Source organism: Haliotis rufescens, unplaced genomic scaffold (assembly GCF_023055435.1).
Source record: "Haliotis rufescens isolate VD_foot unplaced genomic scaffold, xgHalRufe1.0.p SCAF_35, whole genome shotgun sequence".
Taxonomy (NCBI): Eukaryota; Metazoa; Mollusca; class Gastropoda; order Lepetellida; family Haliotidae; genus Haliotis; species Haliotis rufescens.
Genome location: NW_025964057.1, coordinates 1,500,433 through 1,527,656, shown reverse-complemented (window position 1 = coordinate 1,527,656; position 27,224 = coordinate 1,500,433). Strand labels below are relative to the sequence as shown.

General features: G+C 40.6%; 1 protein-coding gene and 1 long non-coding RNA gene across 3 annotated transcripts; one reads left to right on the top strand and one right to left on the bottom strand.

The window, feature by feature from the left end:
- Positions 1 to 43: 43 nt before the first annotated feature.
- On the top strand, positions 44 to 800 carry LOC125372106. The gene is made up of 2 exons (XR_007217976.1): positions 44 to 502; positions 535 to 800. It is a non-coding gene; the product is annotated as an uncharacterized LOC125372106 (long non-coding RNA).
- Positions 639 to 27,134, bottom strand: LOC124134395 (calnexin-like). Of its 2 annotated transcripts, none has more exons than XM_046499176.2 (22): positions 27,002 to 27,134; positions 25,637 to 25,798; positions 24,217 to 24,296; positions 23,390 to 23,448; positions 21,675 to 21,739; positions 20,802 to 20,878; positions 20,229 to 20,310; positions 19,587 to 19,655; positions 18,814 to 18,861; positions 18,262 to 18,337; positions 17,325 to 17,403; positions 15,853 to 15,927; positions 14,666 to 14,701; positions 13,295 to 13,408; positions 12,134 to 12,174; positions 11,369 to 11,484; positions 10,615 to 10,689; positions 8,873 to 9,022; positions 8,256 to 8,375; positions 4,970 to 5,131; positions 3,818 to 3,915; positions 639 to 3,095 (listed from the first exon to the last, which is right to left on the bottom strand). In XM_046499176.2, the coding sequence occupies exons 2-22, from the start codon at positions 25,790 to 25,792 to the stop codon at positions 3,059 to 3,061; spliced, it is 1,815 nt and encodes a 604-aa protein (XP_046355132.1). In that variant the 5' UTR covers positions 25,793 to 25,798; positions 27,002 to 27,134; the 3' UTR covers positions 639 to 3,058. The 2 variants fall into 2 exon arrangements, with proteins under 2 accessions (XP_046355132.1, XP_046355131.1); XM_046499175.2 differs by lacking the exon at positions 8,256 to 8,375 and adding an exon at positions 7,666 to 7,794.
- Positions 27,135 to 27,224: the final 90 nt, after the last annotated feature.

The following is a 27,224-nucleotide window of genomic DNA, read 5'->3' as shown; positions in this document are numbered from 1 at the left end:
GCATTTTGTCAATTGTAAGGTGCAGTGTCTGGCCTTAAGAAATGTTAATAATTTTTTATAGATGCTACAAACATCAGATCATGTATTCTTTCACAATGACCAAACTATCATGACGTTTGAATACAAAATATATATAGACAGCATGTAAGCTATTGACAATAAAACAATGACAAACATCATATCAAAATGGAAAACAAACACTGGCAAAAAAACAGATTTGATGTTTACGCAGATTTTCTGCAAACCTGTCAGTATTACCTTGGGTATACTGATGTCCTTATAACAAAGAATGAAACAATCTCTAACACATGGTAGGACTTGCTCGGATCTTAACATCAATACACATTCACACAAACACACCATCATCTTCACCACACAGTTATTAATGTACAAAACACAGTGTCTGCTACAATTACCACTGAATAATGTTTCACCTCCAAGTCATTGACAGGTAGTGATTGTTCCTCACGACTGGATTCTAGGGGTGAAACGATACAGCCAGGTCACGATACAGCCAGGTCACGATACAGCCAGGTCACGATACGATCCGTAACACGATACATAAGTTCACGATGCGATGCTATACGCATATTTACGTCAAATCGCAAGGAAACTTCTTCACAATAAATAATTCAGAGCAGTTTCAAAAGGAAAACCGAGCAGTAGACATGTTCGTAGCGGCTTTTTTTCAGTAGTGAACTTAAACGCTTATTACAACACATCCTGCCATATATGACTGACAAAAACGCCAGGGGTACAAATAGTGAGTCATTTATTTCAGCAAGTGTTTTCATCTTGTATCGATACAGAAAAAAACCAACGTATTGTGTAAAGTATCGTCACATGAAAATTCACGATGCACCGATGTATCGTTTCACCCCTACTGGATTCATCACATGACCACCGGATGACACACCTGTGGAATCCAAGCTTTGTGGTTAACGAGGGCATTTACAGGTAACTCAGGTAGAATAGAACATGAAGGCTTGTGTACAATGATGTCGAATTTGGTGGCAGGCAAGCCCGCAATACAGTCATAATACTGCAGTATTATCAGTACACATGTGTGTGCAAGGAATGACTTTAGTATGATCTATCTACAATTGAACTACTACCTGGTGCATGTCATCAGACATCGCTTCTAGAAGCAACAAGTTGAAACATCATCTTATGAGGAGCCAGTTTTCTTGGATGGCATAATCTCTGTGACAATATGACAACATTTATATGTTCAGCTAGGCACTACCCGTTTCAAGATCTACACACTGTCATTGGTGTCTTGAAGGAATCTTTCAATGTTGGGTAACAAATTATTGCTAGATTGAAAATTTCAGTTTTATGAGGCAAGTTACCAGAGTCCTGTTCTAAAGGAATCTTAGTGCAAAGACAGCGATAGAAATTGGCACTAGTCCTATAGTCCCTGCCAAACTGCCCATTAGTTAAGACATCATAAGGACTCGTAGAAATTTGCCATTTTAAGGGTTCTGCTATATGTTATAAGGACCAGTGGACTAAAACTGTTAGTTTCTATCACTGAAAGACCGTCATTAGTCAGTGTAAAAGTATGGAGATACTATCATGGCGTAAATATCAGGCAATGCACCTAGATTAAGCCCGTTATGGCAGCTCTTACTTGAGTTTTTACTTAAGTTTAATGCATTGTTAAACATGTTGTCTGAACTTCAATACGACCTTGAGGGATGTCCACAGTGAGTCCATCTTAACACACATGCAGTCATATTACAAATCTCCCCCTATATTATCTTGTCCACACCAATATCACACTGGGTTAATATATATACAGGATATTGTCCAAACTCCACTTACAGAAGGGCAACAAATAAACAGAGTAGCAATGAAACGGGACACAATAGACGATTCATGGCCCCAACCAGGATCACCTTTTGGATTCCAACTTGTTTTCCCTCCTATGCAGTGTGTCAGTACAGATCCTAGCACCTCCTCTCAGCAAGTATTACACTTGCTTGATAGAAGTACAGTGTTCGTACTCAACCTTGTATTGAAAGAAACAAGAAGTTACGATCCAAAGGTAAATCCTGTCCTTGATACTACAGCTTCTAAATGCCACTGAAATAGCTCAACTCTTGAGGGCCCATGGTGATGGATTCTCTGACACGAGGACATCCATCTCCTGGGGGGACAAACTAAGTTCAGGTCACAGAATGCCCACAAGGACTCCCCAATATTCACACAACTGGTGTCTTAGAAGGTCTTTGAAGGAATTTCATAAACTTGTGATTCAGATACAATAGCTAACATCCCTATCTTTGGTGTCAATACTTAAGTTTTATTGACTTGAAAATACAAATATTACCCTGTATTTTTAGTTTGATTTTAAAAAATGTATCAAATAGTAATCTTCTATTAGAACCTCACAGCATGTATTTATTTAATCCAAACCAAACACGAACTGAATTAAATGTAAGTGACATAAACAGAGCTATACTATGTCACAGGGGATAAAAGTTGGAACTATCATACTTTGTTACTGTCCCATGCTTCACACAGTAACACTGTAAATAACAAGCAGCTTTGGATTGCTGACGTGTTCAGCTGTAAGCAGCCAGATTGCAGCAGATGCGAAACAGATGCACAGCTCTCACTTGACACTTGTTCCCGATACCTCAGCCAAGGAGACAACATGACAACTCTGAACCTGTTAGATGCACTGACAGTTCAGGAATTCTTCATTCTTCTTGGTTAATAAAAATTGAATAAGACTAAAAAATATTTAAATTATCTTAAACTTTCTGACGGGTAACATAATATTCCAAGAATTGACAAATAGGATTAATACATGTTACTGTAGGTGGTGTTCGAAGTGGCATTTCATCTCCAGTCTGTCCATACTGGAGTAATCTTCCTAACATGACCCACAGGAAGGTCAGGACAAAGGTCAAGGCCAGATGTTCCCATCAGTGCCTCCACCAGTTCGACTTGTGAACAAAGAGATCCCAGGCATCGTCACATTCAAGCTTTTGGCATCACTCAGTCCTTGTACACAGTAAAATGCATAAAATAGTTACATGACTTGGATTTATTCTTTGCGGGCCTTTCTCCTCCTTGGGGATTTCCTGAAAAAAGACAAGATCAGCAAATCACAAAACTGTTACAAAAGACGATCAACTATCATTTTTGGAGTGAGTGAGTTTAACGCAACACTACGCAATATTCCAGCTACATGACAGCAGACTGTAGACAATCCAGAGACTGACATTGATCCATGCAATTGGGATACAACGACATGCATGAACCAAGTCAGCGAGCCTGACCACCGATCCAGTTAGTCGCATCTTACGACAAGCATAGTCGCCTCTTACGACAAGCATAGTCTCCTGTTACTACAAGCAAGGGTTGCTGAAGGCCTATTCTAACCCGGATCTTCACAGGTGAGTGAGTGAGTGAGTGAGTGAGTGAGTGAGTGAGTGAGTGAGTGAGTGAGTGAGTGAGTGAGTGAGTGAGTGAGTGAGTGAGTGAGTGAGTGAGTGAGTGAGCGAGCCACTTTTAGCAATAATCCAGCACTGCCGCGGCAGCAACTCCAGAAATGGGCTCAACACACTGTACCCAGGTGGGATTTGAACCTTGGCCTTAGACATGATGAGCATGTGCTACAAACACTAGGCTACCTCCCCGTCCAGTGATGAAGAAAGGCACACCTCCTTTGATCATATGACCAACATATTGTGCTGAAGTGTTGAACAGATGCAATCTACAGTAAGTCATTCAGCAATCCTCTACAGCTGTTCTCCTTACATAACGCCTCCAATAAATAATGGCACATAATTAAGGGTCTTACTTAGGTGAGCTAGATTTGTTTTCTTCTTTCACTTCATCACTTTCTCCTTCTTCATCTGCATCTTCATCATCATCATCATCACCATCATCTTCTTCATCCTACAAAACAGCCATCATATACATCATGAGTGAGTTCAGGAAAGAATGTTGTTTTGCAAAGTCAGCACAGTTTCCACACCATTATATTGGCCTGTGAAGGCCTCGGGTCATTTCAGACCAATCAATGGCCGGGGACATGAGGCAAAACATGACAAGCCTATCTCCCTTCTGTGGAGTACCACTCCATCAATGGCCATGAAGTCACTTTCGTCTTCCCTATACTCATCTTTCTTCCAAAAATACACAAGGAAATATTTTGAGGAAATGCAAAAAAGGAAATGTTCCTCCATAACATATGTACAATATCTTCCTGCACCTTGGTCAGGGCATCTCCATCTGTCATCTAGATTATCTCTATCTGAGCCAGTTACTGTAGCTACACTGCTGCTGAATGACCATTCATTCCTGCCTGTGAAAAAGGTGGGGCCCATGGCCCACTTAACCCTGAAAATGAGGGCTATTCAGAAAATCTTATGGGCCATAAACTGTGCAGAAACCTGACAGCGTTTAATGACCATCATAATTGTGTATAATTATTGCTTATTATACAGTGTGCAGAGTACAAAACAGTGATATGGCTCCATACATTTGTGTTGTTTGTTTGTTTGTTGTCTAACGCCACACTCAGCAATATTCCAACCATATGACGGCAGTCTGTAAATAATCAAAATCTGGACCAGACAATCCAGTGATTGACATGAGCATCGATTGGGACCGATGACATGCATCAACCAACCCGATCCCGTTAGTCGCCTCTTACGACAAGCGTAGTTGCCTTTTACGGCAAGGATGGGTTGCTGAAGACCTATTCTAACCCGGACCTTCACGGGTCGGCTCCATACAAAACCACATAGCGAGCACTCTAACCATGCTTGACGTAATGCAGTGTTTGAGAGAGCATGAATTGGAATCTGAACCATGTAACATTCATTACTACTCCGTAATTTCAATTTGCACCATTTGAAAATTGAAGGCACCAATGGCACGGCTAGAATGAACTGTTCATGGCAAGAAACATGATTCAATCTGAATGTCCATGTAAACAACTACTTACTGCTGCTGCATTTAAATCTGACTTTGATGTTTTCCCTTTGTTATCTCCCCCTGGGCCGACTGACTTCTTGTCACCAGAGGACTCTGTTGTATCTTCTTTCTCCTCCTCATCATCAGGTGACGGCTCGTCGGTTTTCTTTCTCTGGGCATCGATATCTTCAGGCTGAAAAGACGGAGAGTGTGACTTCCAACATCTAGCATGCATACATGGCGACAGTCACCCAATAATTGTCTGTACAGCTCTGGGAATATTTAAAGTCAATTTCCTTGACAAAACTAAGCATATTTTTACATTACATTCATCAACATGAATTGTCATGGATAGCAGATAAAGTGTCATATGTAATTACTGTTAAAATACCTTCACACCTTTACTGACATGACTGATTGTTGTAAAACAGAAAATGGAATGATGAGTCTTGTGATAGAGGCATCAAAGTTTACAAGTTAGAAATAGCACATTGTCTTGGTTGAGTGTTTAACTGTTACAAACTACAAAGTAATGTCATACTGCCGGATAGATTATCATGTTAACCATAATGAAAGAAGAAAATTATTGTTAGAGCGAGTGAGTTAAAATTTAACATCACAGCTGCAATATCTCAACCATTCAGCAAGAAAAAGCTGGTTTATATAGTTATTACTGCACAAGGTGATTCAAATGTTGAAAATAGCACACATGAATGAAGTTCATAATAAAACTGACAAAGTCGTGATGAACAATTCTATAAAGTGATCTAAAGCTGCAATACAGTGAACCTGAAAAAAGACCAAAATCGTTTTCAACCTTAAGTTTTCATGCTGATTTTAGTTTGTAACTCAGGTTTACCGTAAAGCAGCAAATTAAAAACTGAAGTTAAGGATGAAACTGAAGTACATAGAGAAAAATACTAAAACCATAATGACTGACTTGCACTTACCTGAAGACTGTTACATTATAGTTGAAGACTACACGAGATACCTACCAAATGAGACTACAGACAGCGGGGACACCTGCCACAATCTACACAGCAACTATTACTCCAGGGCCAACACAATCTGTCTAAGAAATGTGTGGATTTTTCCAAAAATATAGCTACATTGTCTGATTGGAGCAAAACTGTGTTGAACTGGACTGTACCTTACCAGTGACAACGTCTGGATCAAATTTGTTGTTAACGAATCATGTCTACACAGGAATGTTGATTTGGACAGGGGTAAATTTAACAGTAAGTTGTATGTAGGGAGCAGGGCATGCTCTTTTTAAATGTAACTGGCCCTTCTCCAAACCAACCGGCCCAAAAACTAAATGGTGGAGGCCGCATATTGGCCGAACCTAAGGTCGCCTAGCCACCTAGAACCTTTACAACTTCTCACCCCAAAACGTTTATTCCTGCACTCTAAGATTAAATCTTGGCTTCCATTTGCCTCTTTTTTCGTGGTGATTTATGAGCAAATAAAGAAGATGTTGTACACAACATTACAAAATGGCAGCTGGTTTTCTTTTTACCCGAGAGGATCTAATGAAACAATTTTAACATACACGGAGAAGGGGTGAAATAATGACTAGCCAGACAGGCCATGTACTTGACGTTTCTGAGTGAGTGAGTTAGGTTTAACGCCGCTTTTAACATTATTCCAGTTATATCACGGCGTGTCAGCTTAAAGTGGGAGGAAAGCCCGAAGTGATGCAGGTCTCAGATCACTTCGGTGAAACCCACGAGCACGGGTTTTGTGCTGACAAACCTAGAAACATAATCGGGGCAAACCGGGATTCGAACCCACAATCATAGGTTTCTGGCGTGCCCAAGGGACGCAACTCTGCACAGCGAATTGTGGTGCCTTAGACGACTGGGCCATTGACGTTTCTGAGAGCCCTTTGTAATATTAACAGGCAACGGGTCAACGGGCCAGCAGTTACATTGATCCCTGTTTGGATTTACATACTGCTTATGTAGAGGTTCCCCACCAAATGCTCTAGAAGGAGGGGTTTCCGGATCCTTTAGGTCCCAATTAACAAGGCTTTACGGTAGTTGGGACGTACCTTATGTGTCTCCTCCCTATGTCCAAGCAGGCTACCAATACTAGGTGTGTGATTGAGTTGCTGGAGACCTATTCTATCCCCACGGGGTATACATTGATATCATGGGAAATCACATGTGTTCATCACAGGAAATACTTGATACATATTGATAGCAAGTTTGTGGTATGGTGAATGTCCCTTGTACAGTCCGTAGAAGACAGTGAGTTTGTGATAAACTGATACTTTGAAAACATGATACATGAAAAAAAGACAATGATGAGTAACCATATTCAGTCAAGAGTGAGTATGGTTTTACGCCCCTTTCCACAATATTCCAGCAATATCACAGTGGGGGACACCAGAAATGGGCTTCACAGATTGTACCCATGTGGGGAATGGAACCCGGGTCTTCGGCATGACAAGAAACTCTTTAACCACTAGGTTAGCCCACCACCCCACGAAGTTAAAATGGACCAAGCATGATACCCGAGGATGGAACCACAAAGTTTCCACACATTCCCATCATGGATTCAGGATTGACTGAACTAACAACCAAGCTGCCACATACCTTGGTCCTACGTCCTGGAACAATGTTCGTACCTGACTGTCAATTAACAAACATTACAAGGGACCCTGAAACAACGTCCTCTTCTCTGTCTGATCTGTTTAATGGATGACAAGGAGAAGCCTGTTACCTTGACCGGCCCTGACTTAGGGCACAAGCATATAGACAGCAGCACGATAGGCATCAGGAGGACCACCACGTACACGGCCCACAGCCAGGGGCGGTCATCAGCCGCAGACTTCAGTGTGGTCCAAAATCCCTGTGTAACGTGGACATGATTGTCAACGAGGTATTATAAAGCATGCACATATGGTACCAAGGTCAGTGCTGCACTAGAGGCTCATCAAACAGCTGATGTACAGCTGATCTACAGGATAATCAAATCTAATTCAACTTTAAATTTCCAAAATGAAAACAAGAGTTCATGGCCATGTGTCACAACGTGATCTAGATGTGATTGTGACAATGTCATAACTCTAGTACTTTAGTGCATGTGCATGTCATGAAACAACAGCACTGCCCTACAATTAATAGATATACTGTTTTATTCATCTACTCTTGTTGATTTCAGGCCTGCCTTGAGGCTGAACACAGCTCCACGGAGTTGAAGGTCTACAGTTCCCTCCCTAGCATCAAGCCTTTGTGCAGCAGTGACCTGGGCTGGAGTGACAGAAGCCTTGAGCCATGCAGACAGTCTAGAAGTGACAACACGTGTCTTACCTTCGATATACAGCAATAGGCTACAATAAGGACTATGGGCAAGATAACTACCACTATAAACACTGCCCATAGCCAGGGACGTTCATTAGTCGCCTGTTTTATTGCATCTACTACGGAACGCTGAAAGTAGAGGAAGCATGTGTGTTTTCACCAGTTGGGGGGACATGTTATAATTTTGAAATTACTCTTACACGCCAGAAACAATTACATTTTGTTTTATTTCTTATGATGCTACATATCAAAATTTCATGAAAGTTATATTCTTCAAATGACTACGTGAAAGTTATAGAGATAGAATCAGAAATAATATGTCAAAGGAAGAGTTGGAAAAATCTGTCAACCTTACATTCTCCTATAAAGCTAAAATTTCAGTCTTGACCAAACTTTGTAAAATATATTGGACAAATGGAAGGATGTTTTCTTTGCCTGTTAAAACAATGAACAAATAGAATGCTCATAAAAAAAATAGTTAGGCAAGTTTAAGGCTTATCATAAGAAAAAAACCATTTTGTATTTTTACCAAAGAAAGAAATAATTTAACAGATTAACATTTTTGTAGATTTTATGTACATATCTGACAGATTTGCCCAACTGTTGGAATGAAGCTGCATCCTTACCCCGGAAGAGGAAGATGCCTTCTCTTCGATATTTTTCAAAACCCATGTTTGTTCTGCATACTGCTCTGCAACAAGTCGATCATCTGTGATGAGGAAGTTGTCGAACACGATGCCATCACTCATAGACCACAACTCCAGACCAACAGCACTCTGAAACAAACAGGATTACATCACTCATAGACCACAACTCCAGACCAACAGCACTCTGAAACAAACAGGATTACATCACTCATAGACCACAACTCCAGACCAACAGCACACTGAAACAAACAGGATTACATCACTCATAGACCACAACTCCAGACCAACAGCACTCTGAAACAAACAGGATTACATCACTCATAGACCACAACTCCAGACCTCAGCACTCTGAAACAAACAGCATTCCATCACTCATAGACCACAACTCCAGACCAACAGCACTCTGAAACAAACAGGATTACATCACTCATAGACCACAACTCCAGACCAACAGCACTCTGAAACAAACAGGATTACATCACTCATAGACCACAACTCCAGACCTCAGCACTCTGAAACAACAAACAGCATTCCATCACTCATAGACCACAACTCCAGACCAACAGCACTCTGAAACAAACAGCTGGATTTTGTGGAAATTTTGACACATTTTGTGGACTTGACAGATTATCATACAAGAAATAACAACAATTTGATGTAAGATGTCACCTGGACCATAATAATTTGAGAGCTGAAATGCTTGTCTTGTTAACAAATGAATACACCACACCTCCAGTCTGAGTGCAGGTACAGTCACTGTAGCCCAAGTTCCAGGGACAGACATGGACACAGTGAGTGAGTGAGTATGGTTTTATGCCGCTTTATGCAATATTCCAGCAATATCACAGAGGGGGACACCAGAAATCGGCTTCACACATTGTACCCATGTCTGGAATAGAACCCTGGTCTTCGGTGTGACGAGCGAACGCTTTAACTACTAGGCTACCTGACCGCCTCATGGACACAGTGAGTTAGTACATGACTGGTTGTTTCTCCACAAATCTAGTATGTCTAGCTGAAATAACTTCTTTTATTTGGGAGAGGGAGAGAGAGTGTGTATAACTATGTTGTTTAACGCCGCACTCAGCAATATTCCAGCTGTATGACAGCGGTCTGTATATAATCGAGTCTTGACCAGACAATCCAGTGATTGACATGAGCATCAATCCATGCAATTTGGATACGATGACATGCACCAACAAAGTCGACGAGCAGGACCACCGAATCCTGTTAGTCGCCTCTTACGACAAGCATAGTCGTCTTTTACGACAAGCATGGGTTGCTGAAGACATATTCTACCTCAGATCTTCACGAGTCTTGACTTGTCTACCCTTAAGAAGGGTTAAATGATACAGCAAGGTCACGATACAAAGGTCACAATGCGATACACATATTTACGTCAAATCGTGTGGTAACGTCTTACCAATATATTTTACTTGTGAACTTGAAACGCTAATTACAACACATATTGCGATATTTGACTGACAAAATGCTGAGGTCATTAAACGAGTAGTAAGTGAGTGAGTGAGTACGGTTTTACGCTGCTTTTAGCAATATTCCAGCAATATCACAGCGGGTGACACAAGTAATTTATTCTAGCAAGTGTATCGTCTTGAATCGATACAGAAAAAAACCCATTAGTTTAGGCACAAATAGTTGTGTGCTCTGCTCTGCTCTGCTGACAAATGTTATCTTGTTACGAGGCGGTGCTCGGTACTTACAATTGGGGTCATCTTAAACGGCTGCACGTCTTCGAAGTAGTTTGGGTTGGGAATGACCTGAGGTTTCCAGATGCCCTGAAGAAAGAACAACTTGTTTCTGTAGTAATCACAAGATTGAGCAAGCAAGTGAGGTAATGCCACTTTAGTTAGTTGTTTAACGCCGCACTCAACAATATTCTCATTATATGATGGTGGTCTGTAAACAATCGAGTCTGGACCAGACAATCAAGTGATTAATATCATGTGCATCGATCCACGAATTGAGATACAGTGACATGTATCAACCAAGTCAAGAGAGCCTGACCACCGATCTTGTTTGTCACCTCTTACGACAAGCATAGTCGTCTTTTACGGTAAGCATGGATTGCTGAACATCTATTCTTCCCGGATCTTCATGGGTCTAATGCCACTGTAAATAGCATCTGTATCGTGTCACAGCATGTTTGCTTGTCTGTTTATTGTTAAACGCCACACTCAGCAATATTCCAGCTATATGATGGCGGTCCGTAAATAATCCAGTCTGGACTAGACAATCCAGTGATTGACAGATGGGTTCATTTTCTTGGACATTGACTGATTGTAATCTAAAATGTCCTAAAGATATTATTCAAATTAAGTAAAGACAGAAGAATGAACAATCAAAATGTGATGAAATCACGAAAATTGATAGATTTCTGTTACAACACTGTCAGAATATAATCACAGCAGTTCTCATCTACCTGCATAAAGCAGTTCAACTTGCTTGTTGCCTCACCTTGTAGCTGGGGTTGTCAATCATTGGCGCCGACCATTTGCCTTTGTGGTTAGGGTTCTTGATGTTCTCAGGATGCCAGTCTCCGCACCCTGCTGCTTCCTTGCACTTGGGGTTATCTGGGACACAGACACAGTGAGGTGGGTTTAACACAGTTCTCAACAGTATTCCAGTTATATCACCGCGTGTCAGCTTACTGTGGGAGCAAGGCCCGAAGTAATGCAGGTCTTAGATGTTTACAACTTTGGTGAAACCCACGGACACGGGTATGCTGCTGACCAACCTACATTCACAATTTGGGCGAACCAGGATTCAAACCCATGATCAGGGGTTTCTTGCATGCCCAAGGGACACAACTCTTCACAGTGAATTGTGGCACCTTAGTCGACTGGGCCGCACAAACATATACAGACGTACAGAGTGTTGCAAGGATTTCAATACACCATAGGCTTCAACTTTAGTCTTTTGTCAGAAGCCCAAGTCTAGTAAAATTATGTTTGGTCAAGTAAACTTGATATTTCATCCACATAACAACAGCGTAAATTATGCTATGGGTTAAGTTCAGAGTCGTAGCCTCAAAGATTGTTGGCACAAAGTCATCATCTTAAATAAACAAAATGCTTAAGGGGCGAATATATTGTATGTTAACACATTTTAAGGAGAGAACACATGTGACAAATAGCTCTGTAACTTCGGCTGAGTTTATTACAGGACATATCTTTCAAACATGAAATCATCAGAGAATTTTGATGTCTAATGGACACTCACCTACAAGAGGTGCCTCCCACTCGCCGTCCATGTCATCATCCCTGGAACACAATGCAGAAAGATTCTCATACCACTTTAACATGATCAGTTCATGGATGTCAACAACACAGTTCCATACAGTGAGCTTAGTGCAATGGCCATCATACATCTATGTGAGACAATGGGACTTACGACAGTCATAGTGCTAAGATTGCTTTAAAAGAGTTACGACAGTCGTTGTGTTACAATCACTTTAGAAGAGTTACAACAGTCGTTGTGCTAACATTGCTTTGTGAGAGTTACGACAGTCGTTTTAAGATTGCTTTGTGAGAGTTACGACAGTCGTTGTGCTAAGATTGCTTTGTGAGTTACGACAGTCGTACTAAGATTACTTTGTGAGAGTTACGACAGTCGTTGTACTAAGATTGCTTAGTGAGAGTTAAGACAGTCGTTGTACTAAGTTTGCTTTGTGACTCTGACTAACCTAGAAACATTATCATGGCTAGCCAGGATTCCAACCCACGATCGTAGGACCATCACTTGCCCAAGGGAGGCACCTCAGCACAGCGAGGTGTGGTACCTTAGATGACTGGGCCACCCATGCCCCCTTTAGGCTGCAGAAAGCACTATAAGAGCCCAGAGCTCCAGATAAGCTTTTGGTGTTGTGGGTATTTTACCCATGCATTTTAAAATCATTGGGTATCAGTAATTCTATCTGGGTATTCAAATTTCTGTTACCCACTAGTTTTTACACATGTGGGTATTTAAGTTAAATATTTAAAAACACTATTCATCTAGTCCCTGCAAACTGGTGTCGTGTGGGTTCGAGAGCTTTGTAGGACTCAAAAATACCACGATACTTCCACAAGAAAGTGTGATGGCAAATGATCATCATGTAACTGTCATTGTGGAGTTTGGCAAGGTTGACGGAATGCCCGTTTAAAATTTCAAAATAAGTTGCTGATTTGCGAATCGAATACGCAGGGTTACTTCACAATATTTTGATATTGATATGATATGTACAAGTTTTATTATTGTAGCGTATCTGTAATGTTCGTTCCGTATTTGATACGCTTGGATTTAATTTTACTGCATATTTCTGCATTTCGGATGCGTATTTTACGCAGATACGCAGCTTATCTGGAGCTTTGGAGCCAACAGAGAACCGTGTCCCCTACTCACCAGTCTTCGGGTTTGTCTGCTGCTGGGTCGGGCACCAAGAGGGGTTCGTCATCCAACCAGCCATCAGGCTTCACTCCATCAGGGTCAGGGATCATTTCAGGCTCCGACTCATCCCTAGCAGGAAACACAATCATAAATAACACATTTCTCACAGCACACATCATCTGGCAATATACATTATGTTGAATAAAACAATCCACAGGTAACCTTATCATTTCTGTTATCCTATTTTGACATGAAGTGAAATGGGGTGTAAAGTCCCCTACATAGCGCTGTGCATGATGTGTGGCTGCTTGTACAGGTCTGGACATCTGTGCTAGCACACTGAGATATCAAGCCACAATTATCCCACTCAGACACACTACACTAACTGCTAGTCCTTGTTTCATCCCCTTGCTGATTGTCAGGCAGGGTAACAACAAGTACCATCTCTTGACATTGGTATGATGTGGTCAGGGATCAAACCACTGACCTTCCACTATCTGAACAGAGGCTCTAGTCGTTAGACCACGGAGGTGATCAGGGTTTGAACCGCTGACCTTTCACTACCTGGGCAGGGGCTCTATCTGTAAGACCACGCAGGTGATAAGGAATTGAATTTCACTACCTGGGCTGAGGCTCTATCTGTTAGACCACAGAGGCGGTCAGGGATTGAACCACCGACCTTTCAGTACCTGGGCAGGGGCTCTATCTTAGACCACAGAGGCAGTCATGGATTGAATCGCTGACCTTTCACTACCTGGGCAGGGGCTCTATCTGTTAGACCACAGAGGCGGTCAGGGATTGAACCACCGACCTTTCACTACCTGGGCAGGGGCTCTATCTGTTAGACCACAGAGGCGGTCAGGGATTGAACCACCGACCTTTCACTACCTGGGCAGGGGCTCTATCTGTTAGACCACAGAGGCGGTCAGGGATTGAACCACCGACCTTTCACTACCTGGGCAGGGGCTCTATCTGTTAGACCACAGAGGCGGTCAGGGATTGAACCACCGACCTTTCACTACCTGGGCAGGGGCTCTATCTGTTAGACCACGGAGATGGTCAGGGATTGAACCACCGACTTTTCACTACCTGGGCAGGTGCTCTATCTGTTAGACCACAGAGGCGGTCAGGGATTGAACCACCGACCTTTCACTACCTGGGCAGGGGCTCTATCTGTTAGACCACAGAGGCGGTCAGGGATTGAACCACTGACTAGACCATGGAGGCGGTCAGGGATTGAACCACTGACTAGACCACGGAGGCGGTCAGGGATTGAACCACTGACTAGACCATGGAGGCGAGGAGGTGGAACATATTTTCACAGGTGAAGTATACCTAATGGAGGGTTGCCCCTCTAAATCTGGTGCACAAACTCAGGTCACCTACCAATCATCTGGCTTGGATGCATCAGGGTCAGGGATTCTGAAAAATACAGATCACAACATGTTAGTATGTCAAAGAAATAATGCATGTAATAAACCAGACATTTATTACATTACAAAATGTTTTAAGGTCTTCAATAGCTGTAGTTATCCTAGAAACTAGATGGAATATTGAAACCACATAATGTTCCTTATGGCAAACTCATCACAACTACAACTGAACAAGGCCAAGTGTACGAGTTCACTAATGAAACATGAAAAAGATCATTTATATTTTCAGAAAATAAACATATCAAAATTAAACTTTGCACTGCACCTCTTCTGCTAGTATGGAAACTGTTCCCTAAATTTGAAAAGAATCCATGCAGTAGTTTTCAAGTTATAGGTCACGCAAATGTTTAAGCAAGTAAAAAAATTGTAAGTACACAAATGAAAAATAAAGCTGTATTTTTTTCAGAAAATCTAAATATTGAAATCAAACTTCTCACTGCAAGTCTCCTATAGGTATCAAAAGTGTTCACCAAGTTTTAAAAGGATATATGTCGCAGTTTTCAAGTTATAGGTCAGACAAGAAAATGTCTTCTGAAGGACGAAATTCCTTGGTGTAACTATATACCCCCTGCCCTTTTAGGGCATAACAACCACATACATGACTCAGTGCCCCTAACTTTGCACAGAAGGGTGTGAGATGTGACCAAGTGCCCCTTACTTGACACAGAAGGGTGTGAGATGATGTGACCCAGTGTCCCCCACTTGCACACAAGGGTGTGAGATGATGTGACCCAGTGTCCCCCACTTTGCACACAAGGGTGTGAGATGATGTGACCCAGTGCCCCCCACTTGCACACAAGGGTGTGAGATGATGTGACCCAGTGACCCCCACTTACACACAAGGGTGTGAGATGATGTGACCCAGTGACCCCCACTTTGCACACAAGGGTGTGAGATGATGTGACCCAGTGTCCCCCACTTGCACACAAGGGTGTGAGATGATGTGACCCAGTGTCCCCCACTTGCACACAAGGGTGTGAGATGATGTGACCCAGTGTCCCCCACTTGCACACAAGGATGTGAGATGATGTGACCCAGTGTCCCCCACTTGCACACAAGGGTGTGAGATGACGTGACCCAGTGTCCCCCACTTGCACACAAGGGTGTGACGTGACTCCAAGCCTGACAGATTCCACTTACTTCTCTCGCTCATCCCAGTCAGCTGGCTTCTTGTCATTGGGATCCTCAATTTCTTTAGGGGGGTTCACTGGAGGGCTGGAAGAGGATGCAGGTTGAACATTTCACAATAGAGACAATGATAACCTGTCAATGTTCACATGATCACTTAATACACATCTTCCCGAGGCAAGAGAGTTAACTCATTTTAAAAGCCCAGTTTCCACCCTTGCCCAACTAGGCTGGAATTCCTGGGCTCGACTGAAGCGCCACCAGTGGCTATTACTAGTTATGTCCCTTCTATGTCCCTATGAACCAAACAGATTCCACCTCTTGTATCACTTGCACTTGTTTCAAACAAAATGGCGTCGCCCTCTCAAGACGATCTGATCGATAATCAAGATCTATATTGTGATAAAACGGGTCTTACATAGCGCAGTGCATCAAATAACGTGAGCTCCTTGATAAAGAAAACATGAAAAGGTTTGGAATATATCTGTGGACGCCAATTTGGATGATGCACATGCTTTGCAAATCATGCATTCGACGGAACGACAGTTTACGAACTGGTTTTCGATTTTGATGCGTCCTTTAGATTGGACTATGCATTGACTCGTTAGTACAGACAAAATGTAACTCCATAATACCAGCCTACTTCGGCAAGGGTGGAAACTGGACTTTTATAGTCAGTTAACTCTTGCCTCGGGAAGATGCTTAATACAGGGCTCCAGATACTCTCCAAGTATTTACTCACAAGTTACCATTCACATTGGTCATTGGGTCTTCACTATACTCCCAGTCACTTGGGTTCAGTCTATGGGTAATATTTACACCTAGGAGAGGACATTTCAAGATAACTCAGCTAAGTTCTGTTTCAGGTGACTTCTAACATGTATCTGTTTGTTTGACCCAAGTGTGTAAAATGTTGCATAAACTCACAACAGTCATGTACGTGTCTAAATGACAACAAACGAAACCCAGAGCCTTTTTATGCATTATTCACTATAGTAGAGTTCATGTGTGTGACACCTGCATTCGTTCAGTAAATAAAAATTTGCTAAGAATTACAGCTACGCCAGTTGGAAAGTGTGCATTGGTTAATTACGCAGAGTGTTGTCATGCTTTTTGGATCTTTAAATATTTGATGCATATTTAAAAGAATACAATTCAAAATCAACTGGTTAACGTTGATTTATTTTGTGGATTTTACACAAATACGCAGCTTACCTGGAGCTCTTTCTTTCACAAGAAATAATCCATCTCGTCTAACAAGCAGGGATGAGAATAGATATTTTTCTTTTAAGCTGAAACGTCTTTGCAATGGAGTGTCGTCCATAATTTGGGGGTGTTTATGGGGGAAGCCATCAGGTTTTAACAAATCTTTGGTCACAAAAATCCACGGAAATTCGCGGAAGATTCTCACCTCTGAACAAAAATTAGCTACTTGAGACCAATGGCATCCCTGAATCCTGAATTGATGCTTAAGATTCACTCACCTGACATCTTCTAAGAGGCTTCCTTGGTTGACCACAGTGTTGTCGATGAGGAACTCAAAACTGTTGTCAGGATTCACAACTGAAACGTTGGAGTTATCAATGTTTCAGCGTTGAGATAAAGAAACTAATGGCATAGTCCCAATAGTCACATATTACTTTGCTGGTGATATGACCAAGCATGTACGTCTAAATTATTCAGTGATTTGAGATATTCAAACAACTTACATCACTTATCTTGATGTTTCATGGAATAGGCTTGTTCCCATTGACATAACCAACACATATTTCCTTTTTTGTGGACAAAAAATGCAAACTGACCATGCTGACCAAAACACTTTATAAAGAAAAACAACAAAAACATGTCAAATAAAATTTAAAGAAAAGAAGGATTTTGTCAATTATTTTCCCGAGGCAAGGAAGTTAACTGACTACAAAAGTCCAGTTTCCACCCTTGTCCAACTAGGCTGGAATTTCTGGGCTCAATTGCACCACCACCAGTGGGTGTTACAAATCATGCCCCTTCTATGTCCCTCCTATTTGACCAATCAGATTACACCTCTCATATCACTTGCATTTGCTTCAAACAAAATGGCGGCACTCTGTCAAAACGATCTAATCGATAATCAAAACCTATATTGTGATAAAACAGGTCTTACACCGTGAAGTACATCAAATCATGAAAATGTCTGTGGATGCCAATTTGGCGGTTAACATGCTTTGCAAATCCTGCAATCGACCGAAATCTCACGACAGTTAACGAACTGGGTGTCGATTTCATCACACATTTTGATTGGACTATGCAGATACTCGTTAGTCCAGCTAAAATATAACTCCATAATACCAACAGCCTAGTTCGGCAAGGGTGTAAACTGGACTTTTATAGTCAGTTAACTCCTTTGCCTCTGGACGATGTTTCCTAATGATTTCTGTAACTTACCGAGTGTGAACAAGTGGGTCTTCTTGTCTGTGAAGTAACTATCCAGATTGCCAGACGGCTTCTTAGCATGCTTCTCCTGGAACAAAAACAGGATCACATGAAATTTTTTCTTCAATGCTTAAAAATCCTACTTGTGTTATTTTTACCAAATCCTTCCCTGTCCCCAACATACCCCAACATACAAGCAATGCTTATATTTTATATAAAAACACTGGGGAACCAAGAAAAAGTGAGTGAGGTTGTTGTTTAACGCCGCACCCAGCAATATTACAGCTATATCAAAGCGGTCTGTAAACAATTGAGTCTGGACCAGACAATCCAGTGACTGACATCATGAGCATCGATCCAAGCAATTCAGATCGATGACATGCATCAACCAAGTCAGCAAGTCTGACCATCCGATCGCCTCTTACGACAAGCATGGGTTGCTGAAGACCTATTCTCCCCCGAATCTTCACGGGTTACCAAGAAAAAGTAACGGTTTCACCATTAATGGGGCAACATCTGACATTCCTACATTTTGAAGGGTCATCAAAGAGGGTTATATCTCACCTCAACTTCACCAGTCTTGGGGTTCTTGTGTCGGAAGATGAAGTGAAGCTACACAAAAAACAACAAGGTATATTAATATGGCCACAAATCTAGTGGTTGACAATATGAGCAACGATCTTTAGGGTACGATGACATGTCATAAACCAAGCTACGAGTTTGACAGCCCTATCCATTAAGTTGCCTCTTATGACCAGCATAGGTTGCTGGGGACCTATTCTATCCCCACGGAGTATACACTGATATTATGTGAAAACATATGTTTATCACAGGAAATACTTGATACTTATTGATAGCAAGTTTGTGGTATGGTGAATATGTCCCTTGTACAGTCCATAGAAGACAGTGAGTTTGTGATAAACTGAACAACATCATACATGAAAACAAGGCAATGATGAGTAACCATATTCAGTCATGAGTGAGTATGGTTTTATGCCGCTTTTTGCAATATTCCAGCAATATCACGGCGGGGGACACCAGAAATGGGCTTCACACATTGTACCCATCTGGGGAGTCGAGCCCTGGGTCTTCCGCGTCACGAGATAACGCATTAACCACTAGGCTACCCCACAATCCTATTCAATCATGAAGAGAATGTAAAGGAAGTTTGGTTCTTATGCATTCATAACATTTACATGCATTACTCTGTATCACGACAAACCAATTCAAAATTATGTGTATTATTTCTCCTTTTGCAAATAGTCGAGTGAAACAAGACCAAGGTTGTTGTCTTCCCCGACATGTGAGGACAGGCAGCAACACAATGAGGTACACACCTTGTGATCCAGGCCACATTTGTCTGGCCCAAACATGATAGTATAGGGTGTCTTGTCATGGAAGGCTTTCTGAAAACAGGACAAATAGTAACAGTTATCACAACTTAATTCTTCTAGTTTATTTGACTACAATATTTACTCGATGAAAGAAGGGTTTTTTTTTTGTTATTTTACTCCAAACTCAGCAATATTACAGCTATGTCACAGCGGTCTGTAAATAATTAAGTCTGGACCTGACAATCCAGTGATTGACATCATGAGCATTGATCTACGCAATTGAGATACGATAAGATGACTGGCATCAACCAAGTCAGCGAGTCTGACCACCCGATCACTTTAGTTGCCTCTCTTACGACAAGCATAGTCACCTTTTACAGCAAGCATGGGTTGCTGAAGACCTTTTCTACCCCGGGTCTTCACGGGTGCAATGAAAGAAATATCCTTCCGTAACGTTAAAGTTTTCAGTCCACATTGGCTTTAACTATTTTGTGCCTTCTGCTACAACAAGGCTTATTTTACAAGCACTATGTTAACTAGATTCAAAAGCAACATGAATTTAATGAGTGTGAACAAATAATGTCAAAGGAAAGTTCATTCCACATTTACTATAGGAACAGAGTCAAGAATATGGACATCACTTACCAAATCAAGGTTTTGTTGCTGTGACAGCAGTTTGACATACGCTCCCCCACAGTCCATGCCATTTTGAAACCGCACCTCGTATCTAAGCAGAGGGAAACACAAACATCAGTTTCTGCTCGAGGCTCGGCCTCTTCTCAAACTCCACTCCAGGGTTACATTCGCATTAATTAACATCACAACATCTGTCAATAGCAGTGACATTCTAGCAGTCACAAGATGGAAATGTCAGCCTCCATGTCAGGTCTGGAGAAGTCTTGTTTGTTTGTTGTTTAACGCCGCACTCAGCAATATTCCAGCTATGTGATGGCGGTCTGTAAATTATTTGAGTCTGGACCTGACAATCCAGTGATTGACATCATGAGCATTGATCTACGCAATTTAGATACAATAAGATGACTGGCATCAACCAAGTCAGCGAGTCTGACCAACCGATCCCGTGAGTCGCCTTTCTTACGACAAGCCTAGTCGCCTTTTACGGCAAGCATGGGTTGCTGAAGACCTATTCTACCCCAGATCATCCCGGGTCTCTGGAGAAGTACATGCAGTTTGACCCATATATGTATATATACTTACTGTGCTATTAGGGGCTTGTCCCTAAACACAAATGGTTTGTTGAGATGGGCAGAAATAGCATGATGCTTGGCTCGTGACTGGAAAAAAGATTACAGGAAGATGTAGTTACCATGGTTACAGTATTACATTCATAAATTATTTGATTTGATGCAGCATCAGTGGCACTGTGTTGACCCCAAGAAAAGGACAACTTACATTTTGTTATTACATGGGTAGAGTTAACAACAAATTTGCATGTAGCCAGCAGGGCTTGCTCCTTTCAAAAGTTACTGGCCCTTCTACAAACTAACTGGCCTACAACTAAATGATGGAGACTGCAAAGTGGAGAGAAGGGGTGAAATTTTGACTAGCCAGATGGGCCATCTACTGTATGTTTCAGTGAGTGAGTGAGTGAGTGAGTGAGTGAGTGAGTGAGTGAGTGAGTGAGCGAGCGAGCGAGCGTTTTATGCTGCTTTGGGTAATCTTAACTTGCCATGGGCCAATGGGTCAGCAGTTAAAATTGACCACTGCTTGGCCTATTGAAACTTTAAGTTAATTTCTAAGTTCTTATCAAATCTTTGTTGTGACCAAAACACACAGATAAAACAACTATGCTGCCTCATCATGCAGCTGAAAACTCAAACCTGTCCTCACAGGAGACAAGTTAGTTCCTCAATGATATCCCAACAAATAGTCAGCTCTCTGCTACTATCAGTAAATACCATACACCAGTGAGTGAGTTGGGTTTTACACCGCTAATAGCATTATTCCAGCAAAATCAGGCGGGGGACACCAGAGTTTCAGACAACAGACTTCACTTGAAAGGTTATACATCTTTCATAAAATGTTTACTCGTGTTTATTTGTTCGTGAGCTTTAATCAGTAAATACTCACAGTGAGAATAAGACCAAGATCCCCAATAAGTGGACTTTCCTTTGGCTCCTCAAAAGACCATTTTCCTGGAAAAACAAAATTATTCAAGTTGTAACGTGCTCATGTTCTAACATGTCCATGTGAAGCCGTTACATGCATGTACTGAGTTGAGCACGCGGTGTGCAAAGAACAAGAAAAGGTAGTACATGTATAGACATGTATAGTCATCAGAAAGTGGCATATTACCCAGTTCCCATTTTTCAGCATTTTAGATGTTTATCCTATGCTAATACTTCCTGAAAACTGACAACATAAAAAAGGAAATCACACAACCCGAACAAAAAAACTTTATTTTGTTAGAAACACATTTCAAAGTCTTGATAAAGATATATAAACAGATAAAGGCTTTGAACTTGTGCTCTCACGAAAAACACCAAGACCGTTTCAGACTAAGTGTAGGGAAAATATTCCTTAAAAAGTTCAAAATAAAGGCATCACTTCACGACATGATTGATATACCTGGCATGTTTTGTTAAAGAATGGAGAAAACAAAAGTTCTGCTGACAGATATTAAATGGTTTCTGAGTTGTGTTCCGGAAATGAAATCACACCTTGTTTTGAGACTAAGTTTAAATTGATTCCATGGATACCGAGAAAAAGAAAAATGCCAAAAATCCGCAAATAGCAAAATGCACCACTTCAGGATCTGTTTGATATAATTGCCAAGTTTTGTTGAAAGATATTGAATGTTGGCTCTGGAAACGAAAACCACCCCCTTTCGAAACTAAGTACAAATTGTTTCCAAATTGGAAAATTGAGAAAAATAAAAATGACAAAAAAATCGGTGAAAAGATAAAAGCACCACTTCAGGATTTGTTTGATGTGTCTGCCATGTTTTGTTGAAACATATTACACGGTTTTCAAGTTGTGCTCTGAAAACAATTGATTATGGATGGACAGACAGTCAGTCTAGGTGCCAACACTATCTGCCCGAAAGAAAAAAAGTGAGGGGAGGGAATAACAAGAGGACAAATTCAAAAGGCACCAGGTCACCACTAGACCTATCTACCAGTTTAGTGAACATATACTGTACGGTTTTCATGATCTGCTTCGTTAACCAGCATTACTTACATTTGCAGTCAAAGTCAAAGTTGTTGAAAATCCCAAACTATCAAAAGGCACCAGTTCACAACTAGAACTATCTGTGCGCTAGGTGAAGAAATTTTGTATGGTTTTTATGATCTGCTACGGAAACAAGGACTACTGCCATTTTCAGCCTAAGTCAAAGTTGTTGCCATGGAAACTCGAAAAGATCCCAAACTGCCAATAGGCATCAGTTCATAACTAGACCTATCTGTGTGCCAAGTTAGGTGAAGAAATACTGTATGTTTTTCAAGATCTGCTCTGGAAAGGACATCTTGTACAAACAGCATTAGGAACATCAAATATACACTAATATGTTAGTTATCACAATTAAAGTTTGTTCCGTTAGTACACAAGTCCAGGGACACAATGACAAGGATAACCTGACATCCATACCTAATGGTGAACACTGTAAGTCATAAGTGGATATCTAACCACAGTAATCATGGTAATATGTATCAAAAACACATATAATGAAACATTAATCACTGTCATTCAACAATACTTCACGCCACACATTTTGCAAACATAATCCTTCATGCCATAGAGTTTTGTCCTTGGTTGACTGACCATGCCAGACAGGGTCTACTCACCATCATACTTGGCAAGGTCTTCCTCTACTCCTCCCTTCTTGGCCTGAGAAGGAACCCATCTGAAACAGAAGGATTGCCAAATGAAACACTTTCCTTATAACCATCTGGGACATTACTGTGGGAAACAATTATACAACATGAGAAACATCCAGCATATACAGAGTGAGATAAATGAATTTATCATCCAAAACTGGCTCCCACAGGAGATATCGCTTCGGTGAAATTGCATCACAATGCTTTGCAAACTATTGTGACATCATGGTAACCATGACGTCACAATCAAATGACATCACTAATGGTTCTGCTACTGAAGCTGTCAGCAGTACTTTTTACACAAAGACACTGCTTATTACTGTCTACCAACCAAAAAAGCTGGAAGAATGATGTTGGATGATAAATAAAATCCCCCCTGAGTGCCTTTTGATAAGAAATATATCAACACTCGTAGATAAAAGTGGAAAAACTTCACGGCAAGCCTTAGAGTTTCCACTTGAATCCACTCGTGTTGATATATTTGATATCAAAAGACACTCAGGTGAGATTCTCTATATAGATCAATGGGGGCAGGGGGAAGAGACATAATGAAGGTGTTGAAATAAAACCTCTTAAAACAATGTCAAAAAGGGTCAAGAAGTAAAAGAATTGTGGCAAAAGGTGTTCTTTGAATGGCAAATCCTTTCCTGCAGCAATCTACTTCTGCACTGTTTCCCTACCAAAACTAGTTGACATCAGTAAAGACTGTTTTACTTCATCTTTCTTCAACATTCGACAAGTCTGAAAACATCCACATCAACAACTACAACATGAAGACAGCTGTTGAATCTTACCTCTTCATAGAGTCTGCTTTGTTATCGAAGGGCTCAACAAAGAACTGACTTCCTTTGAGTTCTGGTTTTTTGTAGTGAGGCTGAAAACATACATCAATAAAAAATATATGAAGTCAATCCTGGCCTTGTTGCAATGCAATAGTCTAGTCAGAAAATCTGTCTCAACACAATCAGATAATGATCATAATTGTCTAGCTTTTACGCAGCTTTGAATGTTCTTAATAGTCTGCAATATCTGGACTATCACAGGGGTTTATCTAGACCTGCCCAGAGGCATCTGACAATGCTGTTATACAAATGTATATATAACAACTAATAACTAATTTTGTGGCTTTGTAGAAGTAACCTCTATTCACGGATAACAAGACCAACAATAGGAACAGGTTTTAGTGCTTTGTTTTATATTATTCCTTTAAATGCAATCTCAGAATACCACTGAATTTAAGAAAATATGAACTTCTAAAAATATTCCAAGTTTGAACAAAATAATGATCTTTCCCAATTTGCCAGCAAGGCACTTAGTAAAGAATACTAGGTAAATCCCTGTATAATGTTGCATCAATGGTCTGTAAGTAATGAGTGATAACTTGTATTTTAGGATAACACAGAACATCATGGATAACAACTTCTGGTTTATTGCATTGGTTCTGAATGGTAATTGGCAAGGGACAATGATAGGTAAAAGAATGAATAGCAATGCCAATTACCAATCAGTGAAAATTTAAGTCCCGGCTTTCAGTTGTCCATAACTATCAGCAGTAATTACTGTAAAGTGTTGGTTTTCATTGTCTTTGCTAATCACCTATCAGCGTCAATTATCTGTTGGCTTCCCTTGTTAAGTTTCCACCTTTTGTTATCTCATTACTTTTGTTGTTCTTACTTGTACATATATATGCTCTCTGCCTCATAGCATTCATTCACCTGATGAAGGAGTAAGCATATACTCTGAAATGTTGTGTTCATCATAATAAAGTTGACATCCTTAAATTCTCTTCCTTATTGGTACTTTAGTTTTTATGAAAGGTTTTGAATTTCTTTTAGAAACGTTCAAATAAAAAATGTCAATATTCTTAGTATTCCATACCACTAGCTATGTTTGTTTCGTTTGTTTGTTGTTTAACGCTGCACTCAGCAATATTCTAGCTATATATGACAGCGGTCTGAAAATAATCAAATCTGGACTAGACAATCCAGTGATTGACATCATGAGAAATGATCCACTCAATTGGGATACAATGACATACATCAACCAAGTCAGCGAGTCTGACCACCCAATCCCGTTAGTCGCCTCTCACAACAAGCATAGTCGCCTTTTACGGCAAGCATGGGTTGCTGAATGACTATTCTACCCGGGATCTTCATGGGAAAGTGTATACATCAAAACTTGTATGATTCTTACAATCCTGTCATTAATACATACCTTTTCCCTTGGTTCCTCTGTAGTATCATCTTCTTCTTCTACAGTTCCATCATCATCTTCTTCATCTTCGTCCTCAACAGCTTCCTCGCAGTGGACAAGTTGTATTAACAACAACCCCAGCAATGTCACCAACAATAGGCTGCGCAACAACTTCATATTTGACTGAAAAGGCAACCACAATCAGGATCTCTATGGGTTCACGATAATAAGTTTTTTTATGAGTTTCCATCAGGTTAAGTTAATACACTGTTTTGGGTTGTGCAACCCAAACTAATTTGTAACCCTAAAAATATTAAACTTTGTAACCCTATTTCTAAATATTTGTTTATAAGACAATACTATCATTGGGTTACTAGCTTAACTTGAGTGCTGTATTCGTTTGCAATACCCCTAATCATATGGTGTGAACCCTGTGAGTAACTTGACCAATATTGATGTTGCATAAAGCATGTTGAACAAAACCTCTCACACTTACTTAATTTGCAATGTTAGCAACCATGACAAAAATACGTAAATCATTTTCATCAGCAAATCTATAAGCTCAACTAGTGGCACTTCATTTATAGCAGGAGCAGCCAGAAAAAAACAATGTGTACAAAGAGATGAAAACTTGGCATTAAGCAGTACAAAATAGGCTCCTGCCCTGCTCTTGGTCAATTGTAGGTGTAGTAACATTGGGAATACATTCATATATACCCAGGGTTCATTTCAGCTGTAACACGGCAAGATATGCAGAAATTATTCCCACTGCAATGATCTTGCTTGCTCACACAATCTTAACAACGAGTGTGCAGTCACTGATGTTGCCGGGACTATGTTCTCTCTCAAACAATAGAAAAATTACTGACTAACCAATATCATATTCATAATATTCATATGGATGGAACATTGGAAATCCACATTCCATATTTATATCACGTCGAAGGAGAATGAAATTATGTGAAAACATGCAATGATCGTATGTTTTGCGAGGATAATGATTATGGGGGGGGGGGGGGGGGGATGTGTTCTCCTTGATCGACGATATCAATGTTTCGACATTGATGAAATGACGAAATGATAGTTTAATGAGATAAATTATTCGACGACTGCATTGATAAGGATTGGTTTCTAATTGAACAACAAGATAAATTGCGATATGATTAATATACATTTCTGATCTGATATTTCAATATTATAAAAAGGATGAGAAGATAAAATGGCTTCATGCATGCAAATCAATGAACTTCTCAAGCTAACGCGGTTGGTAAAATGAGCCGATTTGCTAAAAATACGACTTTCTGTTGATGTTTAAAGCATAAATCATATTTTACAATAGATGATGTTATCGTTCGTTTAATATACAGAGTGCATATAACTATTTACCTGAACACTTGGGGAATTTGTGAATATATCTCTACCAAATGATCGAGTATACACTCAGATCAACCACGCGGACAACGCTTTAACGTGGAGACTTTTCATTGGCCGAGAACGTAATCCCTTCGATGATTTTGTAACGACTGTTTCTATTGGTTAACTGTACTTCCTTTTCTTAAGATGGTTCACGGCCCTCTTTGCGCGGCATCAACTTGCTCATATATGCGAC